Source organism: Balaenoptera borealis (assembly GCF_965194805.1).
Source record: "Balaenoptera borealis genome assembly, chromosome: 20".
In the NCBI taxonomy this organism is placed as follows: Eukaryota; Metazoa; Chordata; class Mammalia; order Artiodactyla; family Balaenopteridae; genus Balaenoptera; species Balaenoptera borealis.
Window position 1 is genome coordinate 55,099,527 of NC_138879.1, and position 25,897 is coordinate 55,125,423.

Consider the following 25,897-nt stretch of genomic DNA (forward strand, 5'->3'; position numbering starts at 1 on the left):
CTGCAGATCAGGCTGTTTCCTGCCAGGGGTGGATCCTCAACTTCCCTGGGCATCTGTGCCAGGCCCTGGGCAAGGCTCAGAACACCTGGCCTTGCACTGAGTTCTCTGGGACCTGCTCTCCTAAACCCACAAGGAATTGTGGAGTCTCTCTTCCCACGTCCTGAGAGCTTTGTCCTCACCAAGCCAAACTGCTGCTTTTACCCTGGAGAAGGAGGATGAGGAATAGGGATGGGATGAGGGTGGAGGTTGGAGCGGATTTCTCCCTGTGCCCATTTTCCTTCTTACACAGTTGCTTATAACCTTGGGCAAATGGCTGAGTATCTCTGATTCTCAATTTCTTCACTTGTAAATGAGAGTAGTACCTACCCTTATTACTCCCACACAGGACAGCTGTGAGGACACACTGTCACCATTCATTCCTTCATTTAACCAGCACTATATACCACAGAGCTCTTCAGCGAGAGGATGCACTAAATGTAAAGCAGAGAGAATCAGAAAGGCCCGTGCCAGAAGGTGACCACAGGGTGCTGCAAGGAAGACTTCCTGGAAGAGGTGGTGCTTGAGCTAGGAGTCAGCTAGACAGAAGAAGAGATCAGCATAGTTCAGGCTGAGGAAGGAGCCTGTGGAAAGATGCAGAGGCATGATATACTGGGTTGTCCTCATTTGTAGGTCTGGGGTGAAGGGTGGGTGGCAGGAATGTGGAGAAGCTGGGGTAGAGGTGGGCCTCCCTAGGGAGGCCTGTGCTGGATGGAGGAGTGTGAGCTCCATCTGCCATGGGATGGGAACAGCTAACGACTCAGGGGCAGGGCCACGAGTGGTGACATGATCAGAAGTGCCTTTTAGAAAGATGCTCTGCTTGAAATAAATGGAGAATGAATTGTAGTGGGACAAGGCTGCAGGCAGGGAGACCACTGGGGAGGCTGGTGACCTAACCCAGGGACCCTGGGGATGGAGAAAAGGAGAAGGATTCCACAAGGTGTTCAGGAGAGAGACTGGACACAGAGGGTATGGGAGAGGGAGGTTAGCCCAGTGTTCTGGATTAATTGGTGGTGTTACCCATCACTGACACACGGGACGTGGGACCGGGTTTGGAGGAGGCACTGTGGGAAAACGCAAGGAATTTCTTTTGACACCAGTTGAATGCAAGGCGAGGATGATCCGGATGGAGATGCCAGGACCATCCAGGTTGGGATATGTTGTCCAGAGCTTGGCATGCGTTTCAGCAGCGCTGATTTGGGGGACATTGATTGAAGCTGGGGGTGGGGGGTGGGCAGCGGGGTGGTTGGGGGAGGGGTGACTAGCACAGGGGGATGGGGGCTGAACGGGCACGTGAGGAAGAGGATGCCAGAAACGCTGTGTGTGATGGAGGGGCAGCCAGAGTAACAGACGACAGGCAGATGCAAGCCACCCCCCAACGAGGCTCCAGGCATGGTGTCCCCACCAGGCCCTTCAGGATGGGACCGGTGTGGAAGTCACACCGCAGTGGGGAGGAGAGACCGAGGGTGGGGAAGAGGAGCCATGGCGTCTCCACCACCCACCCTCTGCTGGGAGCTTCTGCCCCAGGCCTTCACATGGCTGCTTCCTTCTCTTCATTCAGGTCTCAACACAGGTGTCCCCCCTCAGAGGAGCCTCCTGTGACCATACTATCCCCTCGCCCTGTTTCTTGACTTCACAGCCCTCATGACCCTTTGGCACCATCTTGTCCATTTGATAATGTCCTTGTTATGGCCCATCTGCCTCTAACCGGGGAAGGCTCCAGAAAGCAGGACATTTTGTCTGTTTTGTTCACTTCCTTCTCCCCAGTGCCCGGGCAGCATTCCTGAGCTGCTCTGTAGCTGTTGGTTGGATGGATGAACGGGACAATGTTGTCTTTCACGGGCCATATGGCAAAGGGCTTTGTGAGCCATCCCTTGCCCTTCCCTGGTCCAGCGCCCCCTTCCTCCCCCCAGTTCAGGCTCCAGCGGCAGCCGCACCCACTCCAGCCTGTCTCTGCTCACCCAGGAGCTGGCCGCGCTCCCTTCGTTCTTTCGTTGGGCTGGACCTGAAAGCAGCTGCGCTGGCCTTGACTGTGGGCCACACACTTGGCACTGCTCTTTAGTCCGATTAGTCAGCACAGTGCCTGACAGGGAGCACGCCCTCTGCCCCAGGAAGGGCAGTTACATGGAGATCTTCTGCCCTCTCCCAGTGAACGGGCACCCGTGGAGTATCTGGCAGCTGTCCTCAGAGTTATTCACTTGGGGTTCTTCCCTGGATTCTAAGTGAAAATGTGCACCTGTGTGTTAGTCTGGGACAAGGTTCTCTAGGAATTATAGTAATGCTACAGGGAGAGCCCTGCACTCAGTTGCCAAAATGCTGTGTTTCTTTGTTTGAAATCAGATACCTCAGTCCCACCTGCAAGACTCTGTAGGGCTTGACAAGCTCAAGCATAAATCCAGTCTAATCAAGGATTTGGGAATTCCTGCATTGTGTTTGTAGCCTGAAATTCTCTCTTCCTGTGACAAAGATAATAACAGTATCTGCCTTTTACTGAACACCTAGTATGTGATTGTGCCATATTAACACTTCCTCTTGCCTCATTTAATCCTGATAAGGACCTAATGGGGTAATTATCATCCTCACACATAACTGGAAATCTGAGATAGAAATGCAAAAAGTCACAGAGGATGGAAACTCGCTTGTGGACTCAGATTTCAAACTCAGGTCTGTTTAATGCCAAAGCCTCCAAGTTTTCCATGACCATAACTGCTTCTTACTAAATAAGTGTTTACCTTCCAAGCTGGATTTGACTTGGGCAATTGTGATACAGGCTCCTGAGCAGTTTGGCGGAAGGAGAAAATGTGCTGGGAAAAAAGAGATGAGTGAGTGAGGGCAAGCCAGACAAGCTGAGAGGGGGGCAGAGGGGGAATCTTCCAGGCAGAGAGAATGCCCTGAGCAAAGAGCAGAGACGAAGGAGCAAGGTGGGGAGGAGGGTCTGACAGACGCTCAGCCTTTGCAAAGGGAGAATATGGAAGGAAGAGGCTTGCGAAGATTTTGCATTGGGGAAAAAGATCACCCTGGTGAAGGATGCAGAATGGATTCAAGGAGAACAAGACAGAAGGGGGAGGCGAGTTTGCCAGTAGTCAGAAAGACGGGATTACTGGCTCCAGTGGGTGTATTAGTGGGGCAATACTAGCTGCTGTGACAAACCCCGACATCTTGGTAGCGAAACAAAATAGACGTTTATTTCTACTTTATAGACCAGTCCAATGTGGTGTCCCTGGTCTTCATGGGGCTTTCCTTACTGTCGTCATCAGCTCAGGCTGCTGTAACAAAATACCATAGACTGGGTGGCTTCAACAACAGACACTTATTTCGCACAGTTCTAGAGGCTGAGAAGTCTGAGATCAAGGTGCCGGCAGATTCAGTTCCTGGTTTGCAGACGATCACCTTCTCACTGTGTACTCATATGGCCTTTCCTGGGTATGAGGGCGTGGAGAGAGAGCTCTCCTGTTTCTTCCTGTTTTCATAATCCCATCACGAGAGCGCCACCCTCATGACCTCACCTGAACCCAATTACCCGCCAAAGGCCCTGCTTCCAAATACCATCACACTGAGGGTTAGGGCTTCAACATATAAATTTTGGAGAGACACAAACATTCAGCCCATACCACTTCCCTTGGTGACTCAGGCCCAGGCTCCGGGCACATAGTGGCTCCTCCTCACAGAGCCAGGAGGAAAAGCCCCCTTCCTACAAGGCCCAGCCCAGCAGAGTCACGTGCCACTTCTGCCCCTGTGAGCCTGTCATGTGGTCACACCTGGACACCAGGGGTCCTGTGACATGTGCACCTGATGGGACAGCTACTTCACTCCTCACTATGAGGGGGAAACATGAATTCTTCTCGACAGTGAGCTGCCTTGGCTTCAAGATGAACGGTCATCCTTGAGAGAGAGAAATTATAGGCTTTGATGATGGATTGGGACTGATGGTAAGGCAGAGGGGAGGCAGGAGTCAAAAGGGTGGGAATGAAACTGTTGGCTGGCCCCAAGCCCCCATTCTCCAGACACCACAGCGCATGGTAAGCTCCCACACCCCCAAATTCTCTTTTTCCAATCAGCTCACATTAGATGTATAGACTTGCATTCTTTCCTTATGTAAAACCATTCAGGAGAATATACTGCCTTGTGTAGTTCTTTAACATTGGTAATAACTAATATTCAGGGCTTAATACATAAAAGCCATATGTGGATTATCCCAATTAATGCTGAGGAAGAAGCAGGCACTTTTATTAACCCCATTTGCAGTTGTGAAGATAGAAGTATGGACAAAAACACTAACCCCCCAAAATATCTACACCCCCATGTTCATCGAGGCATTATTTACAATAACCAAGATATGGAGGCAGCCTAAGTGCCCATCACTGGATGAACGGATAAAGAAAATGTGGTACATATACAATGGAATACTACTCAGCCATAAAAAAATGACGTCTTGCCATTTGCAGCAACATGGATGGACCTTGAGGGTATTTTGCTGAGTGAAGTAAGTCAGACAGAGGAAGACAGATATGGTATGCTTACACTCATATGTGGAATATAAAAACTCACAAGCAAACAAGCAAACAAAAACAAAGTAAATGAACAAGCCAAACCAAAGCAAAACAAACATGTAGATACAGAGAACACAATTGTGGTTACCAGAGGGAAAGGCGCGTGTGGGAGAGAAAAATGGGTAAAGGAGGTCAACTGTATGGTGAGGGACGGAAACTTAAATTTTTGGTGTTAAGTACACTGTAGTGTATGCAGAGATAGAAATATAATGTTATAAATCAGTGTTACCTGAATAAAACAATTAGGACACACACACACATATATGCACACACCCACAAAGATGGAGGTACACAGAAAGGAAATAAGTTGTCTAGGGTCGAAGACCTGGGAAGACCAGATGGGATGTGAGCCCAGGTGGACTGTTTCTAGAGTCTGTGCTCCCAACCAATACAGAATCCTCTGTTTGTGAATTTTGGTTACTTTAATTTTGACAAATGAGGAGATTAAAACCTGGGAGAAAGAGAACTGAGTGTCTAGGTGTCTCCTCCCATGAGTGGTTCTAGTTTTATAGAATCAGTCCTTTCCTGCGTCCCCCACCCACCCCTGCCTCAGCTCTTAGAGTAGGTGGGACAGCCTGACAGGTCACAGAGCCTGACGGGTGCCCTGTATGAACCCCACTCTTTCCCCGCCCACCACCCCGATGCCCAGTCTGAGGGAGGTCCCTGTCTGGCATCATCGTGGTCATTCCGCTCTTGCTTTACCCCTCCCTTTTCTCTCTCCTTAGAGACGTAGAGAATCTTTTGAAGGATCTGGAGGACAGATACACTGCACTGATGTGGAACTTATTTATGATAGTCTTTGTTCTGATCTCATCAAATAGTGTTTGGGCTTAGAGGAAGAAAAGGACTCTTTCCCCAGACTTGTCACTTGTGTAGATAAGAATTTTATTTGGCTGCAAGTAGCGGACCTAAAAAATAATGACTTAATGAGATGTTATTTGTATGTCCTGTAAGAGATGGTGCGGGGCAGTCCAGTAGCTCCCCGGTTGTCATCAGTGCTGTAGGATCTTCTGACTTTCTTGCTTTGCTATCCTTGGCTAGGCTTCATTCTCAAGGTCAGTTCAGTCCAGTGGCAGCTGGTTCCAAATCCTCCTGCTGGTCAGCAGAGGAGCCTGGCCTGTGGGATGAAGGCTCACTCTACCAAGGCCACCTGCTCCGACAAAGCTACCCTGTGCTGGGGGAGACCCCTACTCCTGCCTCTGAACACTCACTACGCGAACGCCAGGCACCTAGGGAGGTGCTCAGAATGCCGGCTTCTTTCCTGCCTTTCTTCCTGGCTCCTGGCCGCTTTCCCGACTGGCATTCTGGGTCCGTACTTGTTTTGTGCTCCCACCCCTGGCCTGTCTAGTGACCCTGGCTCCACTCCTGCTGTCCCCGCCTTGCAGCCCGGAGCCCGGCACGGCGACCCTGGTGCCTCCTGCTGCCCCTCAGCCCCTTCGAAGAGTGACTCGGGTGGGGGTCATGCGTGTGGCCCCTGGAGCCAGCTCACCTGGACTTTCATCGTGCCTTGATGTCCTAGCTCAGTGTCCCCGTGTCTCACTTACCTCATCTGTAAAATGGGGAGGCTGATAACAGCGCCTCCAGCAGGCTTCTGGAAAGGATTGAGTGAGTTAAGGCATCAAGCTGGTGTTGCCCAGAAGCTTCCCCGCGCACGTGCCCAGGCGATTCCCTGGCAGCAGTTAGTATCAGACACATCTGGGGCTCTGAGTTTTAGTTTTCCAGGGACCTCTGATCTCTAAGGGCTGGAGATGGTGACAAAGTGATGGGTGTGGGGGGCGGGAGGGAGCGGGGCGTCGTGACTCTGCAATGCTGCAGGAATCTGAGGAGGACTGAAATACAGCTGGCTTGTCCAGATCCAGAAGGATGCTTTCTTTTCCTCTGAGGATAGAGCAAGCAGAAAGTCAAGGACACGGGGAATCTGGTGGGGAGCCAAGTAGGAGAGGGTCAGGATTACAGACCTAGAGGAGCAGAAGAGGCTGGGCCAGGGGAAGGAAGAAGGGCTTGGAAGGAAGGGGGAGGCCATGGAGGTCCTGGGGGCTGGACTGCCACCCCTTCTTGGGCTTGTTCTCTTGGGTTCCTGGGGACATTGGCAGGCTGACCCTGGGGTACCTGCCTGCCTCGCCCTGGACCACTGATTCATCCAGGAAGGTTCTTTTTCCATCTCCCAGTGCTGGGCTTGTAGGGAGGGAAAGAGTCAGGAGATCCTGCTCTGTCTGCCCCGTCAGCATCTCAGAGTGGGGCCATCGGCTCCTATGAGGCACCCGAGGAACCAGGCGTGCAACCCACACGTGTCTGGGAAACCCTTTTTCCCAGACAGCGCGTTTCGAGGAAGGGCGCGTGGTGATGGGGCCAGGGCTGGGAGGCATTTTAGAGGGATGAATCAGTGGTAGAGCCTGGAATTGCTGATGGAACAGAATGAAAACACAGCAGACACTGTCAGACAAGATACAATTCAACATCCCAACAATTCTTTTAGCACTCAGATTAAATGGAACCCTTCCAAACAGAACAGCCATGGGTGGGATAATATAGTCCAGTAGCCGAACGCACGGATGCTGGTCCTGACCTCCCATCCCCGGCATGGGAGGAGTCGTGGTGGCGATGCTGTTTTCCAGAAACGTGGCATCTGATCTGGGCACAGCCATTCCTCAGGCTTCTGTGTGGCGATAGTCTCTGGCAAAAGCCCTTCAGTGTGACCCTGGCGTGTTCCTTGGTCCACATTCATGTGAGGGATCCTGGCGGGGGTGAATGATGCTTTGGGGGTTTTTCCTCCTTTTTCTCGCTGAGCACTGGGTTAAGGAGCAGGGAATGCAGGCCGGATCGCTGGAGGCTCCAAGGTGAGTCCAGACCTGGGACACTTTCTAGAGTCGTGTCGTCCCCAAACTGCCCCCCGCCAGGACACGCATGGTACAGCATCAGCCTGGGCCCTCCTCCCCCAGCTGCGCCTACTCGATAAGCTTGTGGGGAGAGGAAATGACACCCTGGAAGTGTGGATTCCCAGAGAGCCAGCTGGGCGTCCTCCCCGTTCGCTCCCACGTAAGAAAGCATCGAGGAATGTGAGAGTGACATTTTAGGGCTGACATGGAATCTGCGTTCACGTCGGAGAAAAGGAAACCCTCTGCAAGCCCGGTCACTTGAGGCACTGGGACCACAATTAGTGACACAGTACTTGCAGCGTCCCCCATGATTGGTCCCGACTGCCTGTGTGCAGGGGACAGGTGGGCTAGAGGACCTGGCCACGCTGTCTGAATGAGAGACACGGTCATTCTGGGTGAAGTCCCCAAACTCTGGCTCCTTAGGTGGGTGGGGCAGGGGGTGTCCCCATGTCACAGGTACCTGCCTCCATGGAGTTTCCCATGATGCAGAGGGAACAAGGTGGGGTTCTGACTTTTCATATGGAACCACCATGAAGGATGGAGATACCTGGAGGCCTGTTGGAGAGAGGGAGAAAGAGAGACGGCGGGGGGTGGGGGGGGGAAGGAGGGAAAGAAAGGTTGTCATGGTGACATAGTGATGGGACGGGCTCAGGGGCAGAAGGCCCAGGAAGCCTTCCCCTCGTTATCAGATGCTCTCCGCTGGGCCTCAGACCTAGGGCAGCGTGGCTTTCTTGCAGGTACCCTCCTGGTCTGTCACCTAAGGGCCTCTGGATGCTGCAGGAAACCCCAGATTTGGGGAGCACTTAACCTCACGGGTGCTCTCTGCGTGGTGGGCCCCTGGAAACTCCCACAGACCCAGGAAGTCTGTAGTCTTTGCCACAGACCCAGGAGGCCCCTCCATAAGCCCCGAGAAGCCGCACCAAGGCACTTGGGGAAGCAGGGGGAGGCAGGCCGAGAGAGGGGCTCAGGTGACCATTCGGGAGGTTAGGGAGCTTGCTATGCTGTTTCCTAACTGTATCCCGCTCCCCTCCCGCCCCAGCTCTGCACACACCATTTCCGCCTAGAGTGCCTTCCTTTCCCCTCTTCGCCAGCTCTCCTCTTCCCTTTGGTTCTGTGTGGATGGCACAGCCTCCAGCACGCCCTCTGTCCTCTCCCAAGGCTGGGGCAGATGTCCCCTCCGCGTTCCTGCCCCCATCCTCGTTTCCCCAGAAAGTACTCATCCCGGGGTGTTCTGGCCACCTGGTGCTCTGGCTGTCTCTCACTTTATAAAGAAGATGAGCCCAGGGACCATCTGTCTTGCTCTCGCCCCGGGACCTGGCCCAGAGCAGGGCCCTCACTGAAGGTTTGCATGTTGGTGAGTGGGGGCAGGGAGAGCAGAAGTTGGGATTTTCTAAAGAAAATTCCATCGCTGGAAACCTACAGACACTCAGATGTGGAATTCGAGCTTCTTGGTTTTGATTCTCGATGGGGGAGAAGGAGAGAAAAATCTTACAGCATCCCTCTGCAGCCGCTCTCCACCTGGCTGTGCTAGAGTCATGGGGTAGAGGCAGGGGTGGGGGAAAGAGGGAGTTAGGGCAACACGCGCTTGTCCTTGGCTAAGTGTCAAGTTCAGAGGGAAGAGTAGTCACGGAGAAGGAGTTAGAAGGTCAAGGGGAGTCTGTGACACCCCCTAGCACACCCCACTGCCTCTGGTGTAAATTCTATACAACTAAGGGTTAAATTTCTTCACTGGCTGACTCCCAGGGCCATTTCTAGGGGAAATGTGCCTTCCTGGAAGGTCTTTCCCTGGCCACCTTTCACTGCTCACTCTTTGGAATGTTTAATACTTGTGACTTGTCCGATCTCTTGAAATGCAAGCCAGCATCTTGCCCACAGAGAGAACTGGGGTGGGCAGACCCAATGGTCAGAACTTCCCTTCCCTCTGTGAAGGACCTCCGTTGGTCAGTTTGGGTTCTGGAAGGAAGCAAATGCAGAATCCAGTTCAGGCACTCAGATATGTAAACAGGAGGTTCTTCTCGGGGCATAGTCCACCTCAAGGAATTTCCCAACATGCACAGCACTTGGCAGAGAGCGTTATATGAGTGACACCTGGATGCACAGGCTGGGATGAGAGCCATGAAAGGCGGTGGTCGCGGCCAGGATCTGAGGGAACATCAGTGATAACAGAGAGATTAAATGAGATCATCCAGCGGTACCTCCCAGCTGCTCGGAGGGTGCAGCCCGGAGCTCGCTCTTTCCCACGGGGCCCAGAAGAGGGTTTGCCTGCATCAGTTTCATGGAAGACTCCACCTCTCAAGGGGCCGGGGATGTTGGATGTTGGTCATCACATCTTCTCCTGGTCGAGGTGGCAGGGTGGTGGGGAGGGCAGAGGGCGAGACCGTCATCAGCGATTCAGGAAGAAGGACTTGAGGCTCTGGAAGAAAACTGACTTCTGTCTCTGCTTCTGTTTCTTTTTGATGATGGGCACCCACACCAGCCCGCACACCAGCATCATGAGTCCCAGAGACAGGAAGGCAGGCCCTATCATCTTAAGGACCTTGAGGCTCTTGTCACCCAGGTTCAGGGTGTAGGCCAAGCAGGTGATGACCACACCGAAGAGGAGGATGGCACCGCCCACGGACATGATGACGATGGGCTTGCGGTAGATTTCCCAGTTACTCCGGGGGTGGGTGGTCCAGACAGACTCACTTCTGGAGCTGATGCACAGGGAGCTGGCGGTCTGGCTGGGCAGCAGGTCCTTGGATTCTGGAGACTTCTCGTTGACCTCCAGGGCCTTGGGGAGAGCCTCCATGGTCACGGCTCCCGGGACTGGGCACCTGGTGCCAGCAACGGTTAGAAGCAAGGACGAGGCCAGAGGAACCCTCGCACAGCCTTCCTGTTCTCCGCTTCTGTCTCCAGCCCGGCTCTTAGTGGAGGGCAGTACAGGGTTTTTGTGCTGAAGCTAAAAGAAAAGCAGATGAGGTCCACATAAATAAGAAGCCACTCAAGGTGGTATTTTTTTTTCCTTGTGAGAGATAAATATTATATCACTCTAATCAACCACTCTTATTATTTAAATCAGGGAACAGTGGTGGCCTTTTAAAAAACAGGCAAAAGCTACAATTTATGAAATGGCATCTTATTTTCAGACTCAGCCGCTTTCTTGCTGTGTGATCTTGCGTGAGTTACGGCCTTGGTCCTTGGCTTCCCCTCCAGTCCCTCCTCCCGGGACCCCAGGTTCTTCCTCTTCTTTCCAGTCTGGCCACCTCAGGCCCCACTCAAACAGCATTTACTAATATCCCTCTTTGGGGAGCGGGATGGGAGGGATTTCCTTCCACAGCAGCAAGTTTCCTGGGAAGGTGGGCTACTCAACCCCGGCACGGAGGAGTATTTGCGTAAGTGACGTCATCACTTTTAAAGTGATCTCTCTGTGTCTTTATTCCCGTCTTGCCACTACCTACTAGAGAATGGACTTGAGGATATGGGGAGGGGAAAGGGTAAGATGTGACAAAGAGAGAGAGTGGCATGGACATATATACACTACCAAACGTAAAATAGATAGCTAGTGGGAAGCAACCGCATAGCACAGGGAGATCAGCTCGGTGCTTTGTGACCACCTAGAGGGGTGGGATAGGGAGGGTGGGAGGGAGGGAGATGCAAGAGGGAAGAGATATGGGAACATATGTATATGTATAATTGATTCACTTCGTTATAAAGCAGAAACTAACACACCATTGTAAAGCAATTATACTCCAATAAAGATGTTAAAAAAGAAAAAAAAAAAGTGATCTCTCCTTTTCCCCTGCAGGCTCGGTGGGGAGAGGAGGGCTTACAAGGCATGTGGTGAAACCCTAGCCGGGGAGCTGGCGTTGGTTACCGCAACCTGGTTTCTCCTGTGGGGTTTTGCCGTCTTTGGTAGGATGGTCTCTCCAGGTGGCCCTTTCCCCCACTTGGCAGCAAATCCCAGGGCAGAAGCGCCTGCTGCCTTCACATGTTCGGGGTGTTGTGATGGAGGAGTATTCATGGGAAGGCACGAGGCTCAGCTGTGCCCGGGGATCACCGGGCTGGGTGGGGAAGGACCAGCCCCCGGGAGAGCTGCCCCTGGGGTGTGAGGCAGCCACGGCGGATGCAGGGAGGATGGCTTTCCGGATGCTGAGTGAGAGGTCCGGCCAACTGCGCCTTGCTGGCCGCACCTCGCGCACGCTCTTTGGCCCTGCCAGGAGGTCGCTTGTTTGTTCCCCTCTTAGGAGGGCAAGGGCTGAGGCCCAGTGAGATTTAGGATTGTGGCCCAAGCCTCCCCCCAACTTCATAGGTGGCTGTGTTGGGATCCAGGCCAAGGTCTTTGGACTCGAAGCTCATTGTACTAGACCGAGCCGGTCAGGATGATCCCTGAGGGTCCTTCCACTATGACAGGGCCTGCGTTTTTCACTTTAGGGCTCCATCCTGCAGTAGAGTAACCTCTCACTGAGTAAGGACTGACAGAGATAAGTAGCTGTATAGGGTTCACTCTGCAACGGAGAAATAACACTGATGTTAAGTTTTTCATAATGGTACATTTATTTATTTAAAGAACTATTTTTACTCTGAGATTATGTCCTTCCTTCTTTTATTTTGGCATTGGAATATTCATTTTATGAAATGACTGTGAGGGAAGATGATCATTGGTTTTGTTGGTATCTGTACTGGCCAAGATGAGAAGTCAGTCATCCTATGTAGATGTCTATCTACTTTTATCTATCATCTATCTATCTATCTATCTATCTATCTATCTATCTATCTATCTATCTATCTATCTATCTATCTATCTATCTATGTAAATTGTAATACCTCACGAAATCCCAAAGAATGGGAACCTTTCATTTAGTGGACTTACTTAGGAAGAGGGCGGGTCCTTGGGATAGTGAATGGTTGGGGGGTTCATCTTCTGGGCAGTGACTGAAGGAGAGCACTTCTTCTCCCTTGAACAAGGCTGAGCTCCGTGCCTTCTCCCCCCACCCCCGCCCCTACCAGGCAGGAGGTGGCGGCAACTCTAAACACAGGGGCAGGCGGGGTTGGCTGTGGAGTGAACGCCGTGCTGGGTTCCTTCACGGTTGCAGCACGTCACTGAGCTTACTTGCAGGGTCTGGTGTGACAGAAAGATCCAGGTCTTTGACACCAGAGGGACCGCTGTCTGAACCCACCTGAGACTCACTAGTCACATATATAGAATAAGGATAACGGCATATCTGCCTCATAGGGCAGCGGCGACTGTCAGATTTCACAAGACCCCACTTCATTGTGTGATATGTTACAGGAGTTTAAGAAATGGCCCTGGTTGCTATTATTATTGCAATAGTTATTTTCTTTCTCGGTCCCTGTTTTCTCATCTGTACAATAAAGAAGTTAGGCTGAGGGACTTCTTAACTATTTTGGATAGGTCCATAGGCGGTGAATCAAACTCAAATTCTGAGAACCCAGGTTTCCCGAAAATCACCATCTCAGGGGCAGGACGAGTTTTATAACATTTTATTAAAGTCCTAAAAGATCCGATTTCTTTTTCTGATACCAGGGTTTCTCAACAGTGGCACTATTGACATTTGGGAGCCAATAATTTTTTGCTGCAGGGGCTGTTCTGAGCATTGTGGGATATTTAATACTATCCCTGGCCTCTACCCACTAGATGCCAGTAGCAAACCCCTCCAGTCATGATAGTCAAAAATGTCTCTAGAGCTTGCCAAGTGTCTCCTGGGGGCAGAATCAATCTGGTGGAGAACCTCTGCTCCCTGGCGCTCTTCCATCCCTCCTAATTTGCAGACTGCCTCAGGGCCTCTGCTGGTTTATACGCCTCCTCTACCCAGCAGCCCCCCTCCACCGGCACTCAGCAGGTGCTCAAAGGACGTGGCCCTGATGCTGCAGTTCTGTGGGGTGGGGAGCACGTAACCCCTGGGGAGCTGGTTCAGCGAGAAGAAGCACGCTTCCAGGTCCTCAGTTCCTGCGGGTTTGGTTCGTCTGTCTCAGAGGATCCCTCACTTCCCGCAGTGGGTGGACTTGTCCACTCAGACCCTCAGAAAGTAACCTTCTTTGGAATAAGAGTCTTTGCAGCTGTAATTAAGGGAAGGATCTCCAGGTGAGCTCATCCTCAAACAGACAAGTCCAAGAACCTGCGTCCTTGTAGAGAAAGGAGAGGAACTGTGACACACAGAGGGGAGGCCACGTGCAGATGGAGGCCGATGGTGAAGTGATGCCCCCTACAGGACAAGGGCGCACGGCGGGAGAGAGGATGGGACGGACTCTCCTCAGAGCCTCTGGAAGGAGCAACTCAGAGGACACCTTGATTTTTTTCCTTGTGAGAGAACAGACTCCCATTGTTTTCAGTGGCTACGTTTGTGGTACTTTGTTATGGAAACCCTAAAAAAGGCACACACTCACTGTCAGTTAATGTCCCCACACCTCAGGGGTGGCTGAGGACCGAGGGCCCGAGGGGCTGAGCTGAGAAGAGCCAGCGGAAGGCCCAGGGCTCGGACCTCCTGGACTAAACACAGATTTGCCTGTCGGCTCAGCCCTCAGAGAAGCAACTTGAGAAGGGAGATTGGGTCCTTCTCCCCACGGAGGCTGCGTCTGGGGTGTCAGGAAGCAGAGGTAGTGGGTAGAGACGTATTTGTAGCACAGAACTAGGGACAGACAGGCCACGGGCTGGCGCGGTGAGGGAGCACTGGTCTGGGACTACACAACACGAGGAGGAAAGAATGAACCCCACGCCTGTCCACGCAGGACCCCAAACATGACACTGAGCAAGAGAGGCCAGACACCTCTTCCATTTACAGAAGGTTCAAAAACATGTAAGACCATCTATGCCATTAGAGGTTAGGACAGTGGTTACCTTCAGTGGGGGTGGTGGCTGGAAGGGGGGCGTGATGGAGACTTGCGGGGTGCCATCGATCTGGCTACAGCCAATTACATGGGTGTGTACTATTTGAGCTGTATACCATGATATGACTGCTAAAGAAAAATTTTAAATATAACTAAATGCAATATGTTCATTATTTGGATTCTGACTAGAAGAAACCAGTTGTACATTTCGGGATAATTTTAGGGAAGTTTGAATTTGGATTGGATATTAGATGACGCTTAAGGATTTAACATTTGTATTCAGTATGATGACGATATTGTGGACACAGAAGAAAACGTCTTTATAGATATGGAGATACATCTTGAAACCAGGTACAGAGATGAATGGTCATGATGCCGTGATTCACATGAAAGCACCAAACTCCAGCTCAAATACGACAAAATGTTAAAGGTTCTAAAATCTGGGTGACGGATATATGGAAGTTCATTATATTATGATCTCTACTTTTATGTATGTTTGCAAATGTTTGTAATAAATGAGACACTGAATATACAGATGGACGATGACCAGACATGTATAAGAACAGAACTCTGACCCACAACCTGCAGCAACCAGCCCAAGAAGCCACCCCATTATCTACAGTAACTGGCACAGAGAGCCAGGCTACAATCTGTAAGTAAGACTTTCAGGAAGTCAGACCACCTTCCCTAGTGACCAGCCCCACAGGCCAAACAGTAACTGAGGACAACTGATTTTTGACAGATACACCAAAACAGTTCCATGGGGAAAAGAAAGTCATTTCAACAGATGGTGCTGGAATAACTGAATATTTATATGGAAAAAAATGAAACTTGTCTTCACCTCATACCATCAACAAAAAATGAATTCGAGATGGATCATGGACATAACCTGAACATAAAAGCTAAAACCATAAAGTTTTAGGACAAAATATAGGAGAATATCTTTGTGACCTGGAGGTTGGCAAAATTTCTTAGGACAGAGAAGGCAATAAGCAAGGAAGAAAAAGAAAATCAATACATTAGATTTCATCATAATTTAAAACTCCTGCCTCATTAAAAGCTACTGGGAAGAAAATGAACAGGCAAGCTATGGACTGGGAGAAAATTTTAGCAAAATACATATTTGTCAAAAGATTTGCATCTGAAATACATGTGATTAATAACAACACAAACAGCCCAATTTTAAAAATGGGCAAATGATTTGGACAGACCCTTTACAAAGGAAGACAAATAGATGAAGAAGAAACCCATGAAAAAGGGCTTGAGGTTGACATTCGACAGGAAATACAAATTAAAACCACAAGGAGATACAGCCACACACTCACTAGAATGGCTAAAATTTAAACATCTCACAATACAAATGTTGGTGAGAGTGGGGAACAACTGGAGCTCTTGTGTACTGCTGGTAGGAATGTAATATGGTACAGCCGCTTTGGAACAAGGTTCAGTAGTTTCTTACAAAGTGAAACATACACCTTCCCTTTGAACCAGCAATTCCACTCCTAGATATTTCTTTGTCCAAGATAAATGAAAACCTATGTCCACCAAAGACTTGTTTAAGAATATTCATAGCAGCTTTGTTCATAATAGCCCAAACCACAAAACAACCCAATGTCCATAAACAGGAGAAAAGGTGACCACATCTTGTATAGTCACACAATGGAATACTACTAAACAATAAAAAGGAACAAACTTCTGATACACACACAGCATGGATGGGTCTCATGGACATGATGGGTGAAAGAAGTCAGATATAAACGAGTACATATAGTGTATGTTTCCATTTATATGACATTCTAGAACCTTCTAGGAACTAAGCTAAGGTGACACATCTCAAAACAGTGGTTGTAGGGGTGGGGAGGAACTAAGTGGGACCTTCTGGGGTTGATGGAAATGTTCTATCTCTTGATATCGGTGTGGGTTACATGGGGGACCCATTTGTCAATATAGTACACTAAGATTTGTGCATTGTGATGTGTGTAAATTATACCCTGCAAAAAAGAACTGTAAAAATCGTAATAATAATAATAAAGGGGGTCAGGCTGGGGAGCAGGTGAAAGTATAGTTAAACCAAGAATAGCAGAATGTTGATAATGGTTGAAGTCATATGATGGAACTTGGGGATCCAGAGTAGAGGTGAGGGCAGGAAACACATTACCCCAGAAAAGGAAAGTAGGGGTGTGGGCAGGGGCAGAGTGACCCCAGAATAGGGCAGAGATGTTAAAGGGAAATCTGTGAGGTGAGAGAGTCACCTGGCCCTTATGGGAAACACTGTGTGCTGATTCTGAGGAAGAGGAGATCCTGAAAGAGAGAAGGTGCTTCTTTGAGAAATTGGGATTTGGGGACAGAAGATGGAGATGGAGGTGGAGATGGAGATGGATATGAGAGATGGAGGTAGAGATGAAGATGAGAGGTAGAGAGGGAGATGAACATGGAGGTGGAGATGAAGATGGAGGTGGAGATGAAGATGGAAGTGGCGGTGGAGATGAAGATGGAGGGGGAGGTGGAGGGGGAGGTGGAGTTGAAGATGGAGGTGGAGATGAAGATGGAGATGGATGTGAGAGATGGAGGTGGAGATGGAGATTCAGAAGGAGGTGGAGATGAAGATGAGAGGTAGAGATGGAGATGAAGATGGAGGTGGAGATGGAGATGAAGATGGAGGTGGAGATGGAGATGGAGGGAGAGAGAGAGAGAGAGGAGAGGGGAGAGAGAGAGAACAAGAATTTCACCATATTCACCTTGTCTCTGGAAAGATACCATCCCTTGAAGGAAAACAGACTTTCAGGGAGCCAGGAGGCCCTGGGCAGAGCAAAGACTGGGTTTGGTTGGCCAAACAAGTGTATACAGAAGGGACCGTCTCTTGATCTTGTTAGAGCTGGTCTCCTTATCTGTCGTGTGTTTGTAATTGGCCAGGTATTCGAAAACCCTGTCTGCAGATGTCCATTGAGCGTTTGCCCCTTGACCTTGTGTCCCCCAGGTTGCTACACAGCACTCGGCTCACAGCTCTCCCCAACACTGCAGCAGACACGCTCCGAGCAGCCCCCGTGTCTGCCCTCTGCTAGACGCGGAGCTACAGACACAACTAAGAAGACGACGTCCCTCTCCAAAGAGGAGCTCCAGGCGTCCCCATTTCCCAGCTCAGTGGTGTCTCTGACAAACAAGGTAAAGTGATATCTCAAATGAGAGGGGAGAGAACAGCAGGAACTTTCTGGCTGTTTCTCACGCACTCATATATTCATCCGCCAACAGCTGGTTGGGTGGGGTGTGTGGACCATGAAAGCTGGCCAGCAACAGTGAGTGTCCAGGAGAATAAGGAGCAAACACTTTTCCCTCCGGTAGATTCTCGAGTGTCTGAAATGTACCACTTAATGGGGCAGCAGTTGCAGGGCTGGGCCTGGGGCTTCCTCAGCTACCTATGCGCTCCAGCAGGTAGCTCAGCGCCTGGCTGGGGCTTAGGACTTGCCAAACATTTGTGAAATGATTCAATAAATAGGGGAGCTGCGGCAGGAAGGTTCGGCACGGCAGCGTCAAGTCGCCATTGCTGTTCCTCCCCATCCAGCTGTCAAGTATGCCCTTTGTTCTTAGAGCGGGGGTGGTCAGACGGGACTGGCTAATGAGGCGGCAGGAGAGGCAGCTGTGAGGAGCAGGGCGCCCCTCTGACCTGTTCCCCGTCCCCTTCCCCTCCCTCCCTGGTCTCTGACGGATGCACACCTCACCAAGCCTGGTTTCCCTCCACTGGCTGGCCTTCCTGAAGTCTTCACGGTTCCCCAAGCAGCTTCTCCAAAGGAGAAGCAGCGCACAGTGCGTTAGGGGAGGGCCGACGCTTTTCATACAGCAACAATAACTGTCATTTCTCGGATTCTTATTATGGGCTGGGAACCAGGCTGAGTGCTTTATCTGCATTGTGTCCTTTAACCCTCCTGACAAGTCACTGAGGATGGGACAGTTAGTACCTCATTTTGCAGGTGAGGAAACAGGATCAGAGAGATTAAATGACTTGCCCAAAGTTACTCAGCAGGTGAGTAGTGAACCAGGTTAGAAAGGGGAGTTTTGGAGCCTGTCTGGCTCCAGAGCCTGGGTTCGAGTCTATCCTGCTCCCCTTTGGGACGGTTTTGAGGTTTTGGTGTTTTTTTTTTAAACTGGAGGAACAGTGAATGGAGAGCATATTTGAAATGGGGGCACTGGCCATGAACAGAATTGCAGCGGTGGCTGCTTTGGGTGAGGGGTTAGGCATGCACTGATGGGTGGAGCTGCTGAGGACGTGGGGGCTGAAGCCGGGGGCCTTGAGCTGCAGCCAGCAGAGCAGCAAGAGGCCTGTGACATAGGCCACAAAGCCACTACCACCATCATCCCAACGGAGCACAAAGTGCCTGGTACCTGCCACCTTCTTCACCTGGAGCATCTCTTTTAATAGCTCTTCTACGATGGTACTCTTATTATCATTCCCATTTTACAGATGAGGAAATTGAGGCTCAGAGCTGCCTGACCCCAAATCCTGGTCTTTATACTGCACTCTGCTTGCTCAAGGATGGAGTCTGCCCTTCCCCTTCACTTAATACCGTCAATATTAATAGGTTGCCAGATTTAGCCAATAAAATGACAAGATGCCCAGTTAAATTTGCACTTCAGATAAGCAACAAATGGTTTTTCTTATAAGACTGTTCCAGATATTGCCCAGGACATCCTTATACCTAAAGGTATTTGTTGTTTATGAGAAATTCAGAGGTAACTGGCATCCTTGTAATGTATCTGGCAACCCTGATATCATAAGAGGCCCCACTGCGCTTGGGTCTGGAGTTATCTGTCCCTTCCCAAGCTTCTCCCCCCTGATAGGAGCTGGACTATTCTGGGAATTGCAAGGACCGAAAGCAGGGGAGAGCGGGCACATGTCTCACAGCCAGGAGGTGGGCCCAGAGGGAAGGGTCGTCTGGTGGGAGAAAAGGGGCAGGTTGCGAAACACAAGTGATAGAGATAACACAATTCCTGAGAAAGACCCCAAGAATGGGTTTGTATTTGGAATTCCTGAGATGTGGAGGGTCTTGCTCTCTCCCCACTGGAGTCCCCACAATGCCTCACCCAGCTGTCACTGCGAGTGGCTGCCCTCCCCCCAACAAGACATTCGGTTGGTGACCCCATCCCTCTGGTAAGGTGCGTGGTGCCTAGTGCCTGAGCTGGTAAAGCAGAGGCCAGAGTGTTTCTGAATCTTCTGCTGCTGTCACCAGGGCCCCTGTCTGTCACCTGCCCACAGTGCTTCTAGGAAGGGAAGTTCTCCAAAGGTCACACTCCACCTAGACAGTGCCACTCACCTCGCTCTTCACGTCACGCAGCCGGCGCCCAGGCCCTGCCCGGTTACGAGGTGGAAAAATAGCCAGGTGATAACGTCTGCTTTCACCTGGGCGTATGGTCCCCGTGGCACACGTCTGCCCTACCCGTTTTGTCCGTGTTTATAGGCGCCAGCCTCGTTTCCCCTTTCCGACGTGGAGCCTGCCCCAGCCCGCATGCTGCGACTTGTTTTCCTGGCACCTGCCCTGGTTGCCTGCCACACCTGCAGCTGGGAGGGATGGACCCGCAGATGCTGAGGTCTGATGTGGGATGCCCAGGAGGACGGTCTGGGTGTGAGGTCCCGCCCGTGCACTCCGGGGTCTGAGGGTGGCCTTGCACCTCGACGTCTGGCTTTTTCGTTCCTGCCTCTGTCGAGGTTTGGGAGGGTGGTCCCTGCCCAGCCCTTTCTGCCAATGGCTGTGAAGGGTGAAGCCCAAATGCTGTCTGGCAGGGCGGAAGCAGCCACCTGCCCACAGCTTCCCCTCCTCCAGGTGCACAGCCGGGACAAACCCTCCTCCCTGCCACAGTTCTCCCAGGGCAGCCCCTCCAGCCAGCTGGCGGCTGGCTCACCCCCTGCCCTCCCAGGGCACAGCCCCCTCCCCTTTGCCAGCCGTGCACAGCTGCCTCCTAACTCCAGTTCACAGACCCAACACACACTCTAAAGCAAAGTTAAAAGCAGCTCGTTCCTCTGGGGAAATGGAAGGAAGGGCAGAGGGACAGGTCCCCTGCTTACTTACTGTCCTCGACGTCCCCGGGGAAGATGGGGGACCTGGGGCTCGCACACAGCGTGCACCAGGAGGAAGCCGGCAATGAGCTTCTGCTCAAGTTCTCATCGCAGGCTGAGGAAGCCTCCCTGGCCCCATCCAGGAGCTGCTGTGCAGCGAATCCCCGCTGCGGAACCGGCTCCAGCGGGGATGATGAGCTCACAGGATGTGGGCTAATGGGTTAACCCTTGGCGGGCCGCTGTCAGAGGTACTTGCGTTAGGGCTTTAGCTCAGCTCTGCTCAGCCTCTATTAGGTGAATCTTGTGAAAAATTAATGAAGTTTCTCTGCAGTCTGTCTTCAAGTTTCGGGGAGATGTGCATGAGGCTGGTGTCTGGGCCAGGGCTGCTGCTCCTGAGCCAGGCTCAGAAATCGGGAGACCTGGAGTTCCGGGGATGGTGGAGTGTGTGACGGTGATGGCGGTGGTGACAGGTTGCCAAAGAGTGGATTACCCAGGGTCTACGCTAGCTCTGTCCAGTGCAGGCCTTGGCGATGAGACCTGGGAGCCCTGTTTGTTCTGGATGTTGGAGAAAGCATGTGTAGACTTATTTAACATCCTCGGTTCCAAGATGGCAGGGATACCTCTGGGAAATTCCCAAGGCCTATGGGTGGGCGCCTTGTGTGACAAAATACCAGGAACTCACAGACAAAGGTCAGATGAGCACACAGGGTCCTACCCCACCCCAGGCCCAGACGTCTCTGAACTGGGGGCAAAGTAGCTTGTTCATCCTTGCTTCTCCCGGCTTTCCTGACTGTGCCCCTGTATTTTTCATGTTGCTGATCATGGTGATAAGAAGCGAGTGAGAATCATCACTGCAGTGGTGGGGCAGGGTTTCCATCTCTATTAACAGTCATCACATTGTGCTTTTGGAAGCTGGGTGTGAGCTGTTGAGTTGCCCAGTCTCAAGATGTGGGTCTGTACCCTGAAGCCAACAAGATTGCCTAAAATCCTGAAAGCCAGGCTCACCCGCCATTCTTAACACCAGCTCAAGGATGAGAAGCCTTGCTTCTGGCTGGTTGGGGGCTCCGGGGTGAAGGGGGGTCCCTGCTATGGTAACGGTACATGGGGGGCCTGTAGGGGAGGCTATGTGTCCTGTAGGGGAGGCTCTCCCAGGAGTGACCCCAGCAAGCGAAGACCAAGACAGGAGTGGGAATCTTCCATCCCTGGTAGCTTGTGAAATGAACATGATGTTTCCAGCCTGGGAAGGCTCTGCAGAGGTTGGTGCGTGATAAAGGGCTAGAGAAGCAGAGGGCCGGGAGGGCCAGCCATCACCGAGCTGCTGGAGGGGGTCGAGCTGAGGGGGCTTTTCCTCTGGCTTCCTGGGGAAGCTCAGCCTTCTCTGCTCAGGGGATGAGTGTCCAGGGGAACTGGACTTGAAGGCTTCTGAGGATGTTGCTTGCTCTGCCTTCATACTCAGATCGGTCTGTCAAACTAAGTGGCCTGGCTTGTGAAGAAACCCGGGGGTGAATTATTTTGCAATGCAAATAATCAGATCATTTATTTTTCCCTCAGTTCAGGTTTCTGTGCTTTCCCCCAACCCTCTGCAGGGCGTGGCAGGCAGTATAGTAACAGCCATCAGTAAGACAAATCCATATTTAGCATTCCTCCATGTCCGGCACCAGTGTAAAGTACTTTATATATACAGTAATTCATGTATTCCCCCACATACTCCTATCAGTTAGGGATGTGAGCTATATTATTATTCTTATATTTGGCTTTGCACAAATTACGTAACTTCCCTGAGCCTTAATTTTTTCATTTAAGTGGATGTGATCATTGCTACCTTAGAGAGTTTTTGTAAGAATTGTATAAGAAAATGCACATAGCAAGTGCTTAATGAATATATGTACATATTGATATATTCTGTATGATATATATTCACATATTATATAATCATATAATACATGATATATGATTAATATATTACATATATATTAGACATAATGTGTATATTATATATAGTGTATGTATGCATATGATATCAGTGTATATATGTACCTATGCAAATTAGGGGGGAATCTGGGTCCAGGAGAAAGTGTCCAGGTAGAAGCTGTGCTGTCTGCAGGCCCCTCCCTAGCAGGATAGAGGAGGGGGCTTGGGAAGCCAGCTTGGACCCTGGACAGTCGACACCAAGTGTCCCCGGGGGGCAGGGCTGCTGCTGCAGTTGTGGTATCGAGGGGGCAGAAAGCAGGCACAGGCCCTGCCTGGGGGATGGCTGGCGGCACCCCCCTTCCCCATCCTGTAGCTCACAGCTGCTCTGGCTTAGCTCTGCCCCCCTCACCCGGCTAGCCTAGTGGTCCACACACCCATGGTGCACGGGGTGACCAGCTATCACCCCTGGTACGACGGGGTGACCAATCTCTTTTTTTTTTTTTCAGTTGTCACCCTTCTACATTTCTTAAAAAGTATTTTAAAGGAAATCTCAGACATCTCTTCTTTAGTGAATCCTTGCCACTGGAGATGTGTATCTCTGTAACAGATAAGGACCTTCTTCCTTCCTTTCTTCCTCTTATTTAAAACAGTAACCACAATGCCATCATAATCTCACTTGAAATGTAAACGTTCCTTAATGTTAATACCATTCACTCGCATTTCCCTGATGGTCTCAGAAACGTCTTTTTATGGTCAGGTCTCCATAAAGCAGGGTCCTCACAAGTGCCCGTGCTGTGACTCCCAAGCTCCGTCTCGTCCGTAGCAGTCACTCCCGCCTCTGTTCACACCATTTAGTTACTGAAGATTCCAGGTCGTGTGAGTTGGAGAACCCACATTCCGGACCTGGCTGGCTGCTTCAGACAACTGAAGACTTCCTGTAAGAGAAATGGAAATTGGAAACTGCGCTAAAGTACAGATCTTAAATGGTGTCATTTAACATTTTCCTCTTTTCTGCAAGGGCTGGGTCTTGATTTCTGCTGCAGCCGGGGATCCTAGGACAGGGCCTTGGCAAAGAGGTGTCAGTCAATGTGGAATAAATGGCCAAGTGAACATCCACAAGGCATCTTACAATGTACAGAGGCCTTTTGCCTCGTGCTATTGGGTCCTCAAAGTTGACCCGTGACACAGGCAGGGCTGCATTTTGTGTATGCTTCTCAGTTGTACTGCTGGGACAGGCCACCAAGACGGGAGAAGCCTTTTAGCTTTCCAGGGCCTGGGGAAATCATGCCAAGCAATTGCTTAGATCAGGCAGCCCCAGGGTTAAGCCACCACCTTCCACCTGCTCCCCCGCCCCCTATGTTAACCTCTGCCTTCCTTCCTTTCCCGTCGGGGGTGCCCTGGCCAAGAAAATAGGACTCTGGCCCTAAGCCTCTCCTGGTCTGACCCTTTGGTCTTCTTGAGAAATTCAGTTAAGTCAAGCGTCTCCCTAACCAATCTCTCTGGCTGGCCAAGCACCCCCCTCTCTAAGCCACAAGGCCATTTCCTAAAGCACCTGCATCTTTGCTTTTCTCTTCTTGTCTCTTGAGACGCTCTTGTTCCTTGTCTGTCTGTCGGTCTTCTCCCTCGACTGCTTCTGTTTCTCCTACATGACAGTTCTTGAGATGCCGTATTTCCTTGGGGGACACTCGAGATACTGCCCCATTCTTTCTCAGTACGTATTAATTGAGCAGACAGTGTGGAGACGGCAGCCGGGTCGGGTCCTGCGTGGGGAATCGGAACGCCCTGGAGGCATTGGGAATTTCCTGATTGGGGCTGGGGGTAGGGGAGCCGGGGACACGAAAGAGGAAGTGATTGGTGGCATTTACGAGAACAAGTGGGAGTGGAGCAGGGCAGGAAAGAACATCTTTTTGGGGTGTGGTTCCCAGCGTCATCAATACCTGCCAGGACCTGCCCTCCTTTTGGGGGGGTCTGAGACCCCCGGAAGGAGCAGGACCTGGACCTGGACGGGCGGGGGGGGGGGGGGGGCCGGGTGTGGTCAGAGGGCAGGAGCTGCCTGCTCCTTGGGCGCGGCTGCCATCTAGTGGTGAGATTTAGGTAGTGTTGCTATCTGAAGTTCAATTAGTCCTCGCCCAGCAATTGGCCTCTGGCCTGGTAATTAACACTGAACTTGACGTTGGAAAAGTCAACGTCACAATATTTGCCGATAAATACCATCTCCCGAAAGTAGTCTCCTCAGTTTCAAAATCTGAAAGAATTATCACTTTCTAGCTTATGAATAATTTAGAAGATTCATGTATTCATCGTTTCATCGAATATTTTCTGTGGATCTGTCATATGCCAGGCATGTTTTAGGGTAGGCACTGGAAATAAAGGTGACCTCGATGAACTGTACAACTTATGTGGCAAAAGAAAGGCAACTAAACCAACAATTCCAGTCCAGAAAGAAAAATACTTCAATACAGATATGTCTGTGCTGTGCTTTGAGAATACAAAGGAGGGTCATCTTAGATTGGTCTAGAGTGGTAACTGGGAAGGAAGGCAGAGGCTTCTTGAAGGAGATTATGGCCAAGATGAGCCTTGAAGGGCATATAGGAGGCAGAAAAAGAATGATGGAGGGGAGGGAAGTGGCGGAGGTGGAGGTGGAGGCGGAGAGGGGGTGATGATCAGAGGGGATGATGAGACAGAGGGAACAGACCGTAGGAACACATAAAGTTTTCCATTTCTCCTTTTATGAATTCCCCAAGCATTCAGTTGTGAATATAAGGAATTCAATCTAGTACGTGTAGAATGGGTTCTAACAAAGGATTTTTTTTTTTATTATTACTAGAATTTTGGAACTGGAAAGGATCCCAAAGAAATTATATCTAATGTGTTTAACAGTTCTTCTGTTAATATTTACACTGTGTCCCAGTTTCTCCTGCTAAAATGGCAGTGCCTTCCTGTGCCTTGGGCAGTTAGGGTGGGGCCTTGGTGAAGTCTAAAGTGGACTTGTGTAATAGTCTGCCCAGGGGTTGCCCTGCTTTTGGTTGGTTCCCTCATATGACCTCATCACCAAAGGAAGAATCAGGTGTATTTCTTCCTTCCCTCCCTCTCTCCCTCCTTTTCTTCCTTCCTTCTTTTTGTTTTTAATCCAACAAATAGTGGTGATACCTGCTATGCGCCAGGCTGGGCATATTGATGATTCAGAGGTGAATGAGATCTGTCCCTGCCCTCAGAGGGCTGACAGTCTAGTGGGGTAGACAGACAGGTAAATATGTATAAACAACTGTCAACAGACATCCCCCCCATCAGGTAACAGAAGGATCTAGTCCTTTACCCTCCTCTTTCAGAAGTCACTTCCCTCTAAAATATTTGGAGAGGGAAATTTCCCCTCTCCAAATATTCGTCCCTTCCCCCTTTGCTGCTGCCGGCCTCCACTTCCCTTTGTCCCAGGTCCATCCCAGGCCTCTGGTCTGCTGCTGGTCACCCCTCAAAGTTCCACCAACACAGAGTGTGTGTGTTTCATAGGTAAATACTCCCCATTTGAGAGAACACAAGATTTCTAGGCAGGAAACCACTTAACTTTATTTTTTCCTAATTCAGTACACTTGAATGGACCGCAAGCTGGGCTAACATGGAAGGTTAAACCCTTCCCAGGGATTCTGCATTAA

General features: G+C 50.7%; 2 protein-coding genes across 28 annotated transcripts in view; one reads left to right on the forward strand and one right to left on the reverse strand.

Annotated features, from left to right (window-relative positions):
• Positions 1–25,897, forward strand: part of ADPRM (ADP-ribose/CDP-alcohol diphosphatase, manganese dependent) — a 385,000-nt gene that overhangs the window by 102,703 nt on the left and 256,400 nt on the right. For 20 of the 24 annotated variants that reach the window (XR_014238652.1, XM_082373310.1, XM_082373317.1 and 17 more), the window contains one exon: positions 17,268–17,452. The exons of 3 other annotated variants lie outside the window; for them this stretch is intronic. Coding sequence is in view for 20 of the 21 variants with exons in the window: in XM_082373310.1 (XP_082229436.1) it covers positions 17,268–17,452 (185 nt within the window). In the remaining variant the exon portion in view is untranslated. Of the gene's footprint in view, positions 1–17,267; positions 19,583–25,897 lie in introns of those variants that run through there. One more of the 24 variants, XM_082373315.1, reaches the window with a different exon arrangement.
• On the reverse strand, positions 1,329–21,444 carry PIRT (phosphoinositide interacting regulator of transient receptor potential channels). 4 transcript variants are annotated; one of them, XM_082373341.1, is made up of 4 exons: positions 20,350–21,444; positions 19,720–19,841; positions 8,751–10,403; positions 1,329–6,562 (listed from the first exon to the last, which is right to left on the reverse strand). In XM_082373341.1, exon 3 carries the CDS (start codon positions 10,251–10,253, stop codon positions 9,846–9,848), a length of 408 nt encoding a protein of 135 aa, XP_082229467.1. In that variant the 5' UTR covers positions 10,254–10,403; positions 19,720–19,841; positions 20,350–21,444; the 3' UTR covers positions 1,329–6,562; positions 8,751–9,845. The 4 variants fall into 4 exon arrangements, with proteins under 4 accessions (XP_082229467.1, XP_082229466.1, XP_082229468.1 ...); XM_082373340.1 differs by lacking the exon at positions 19,720–19,841; XM_082373342.1 differs by lacking the exon at positions 19,720–19,841 and having other exon boundaries at positions 20,346–21,444.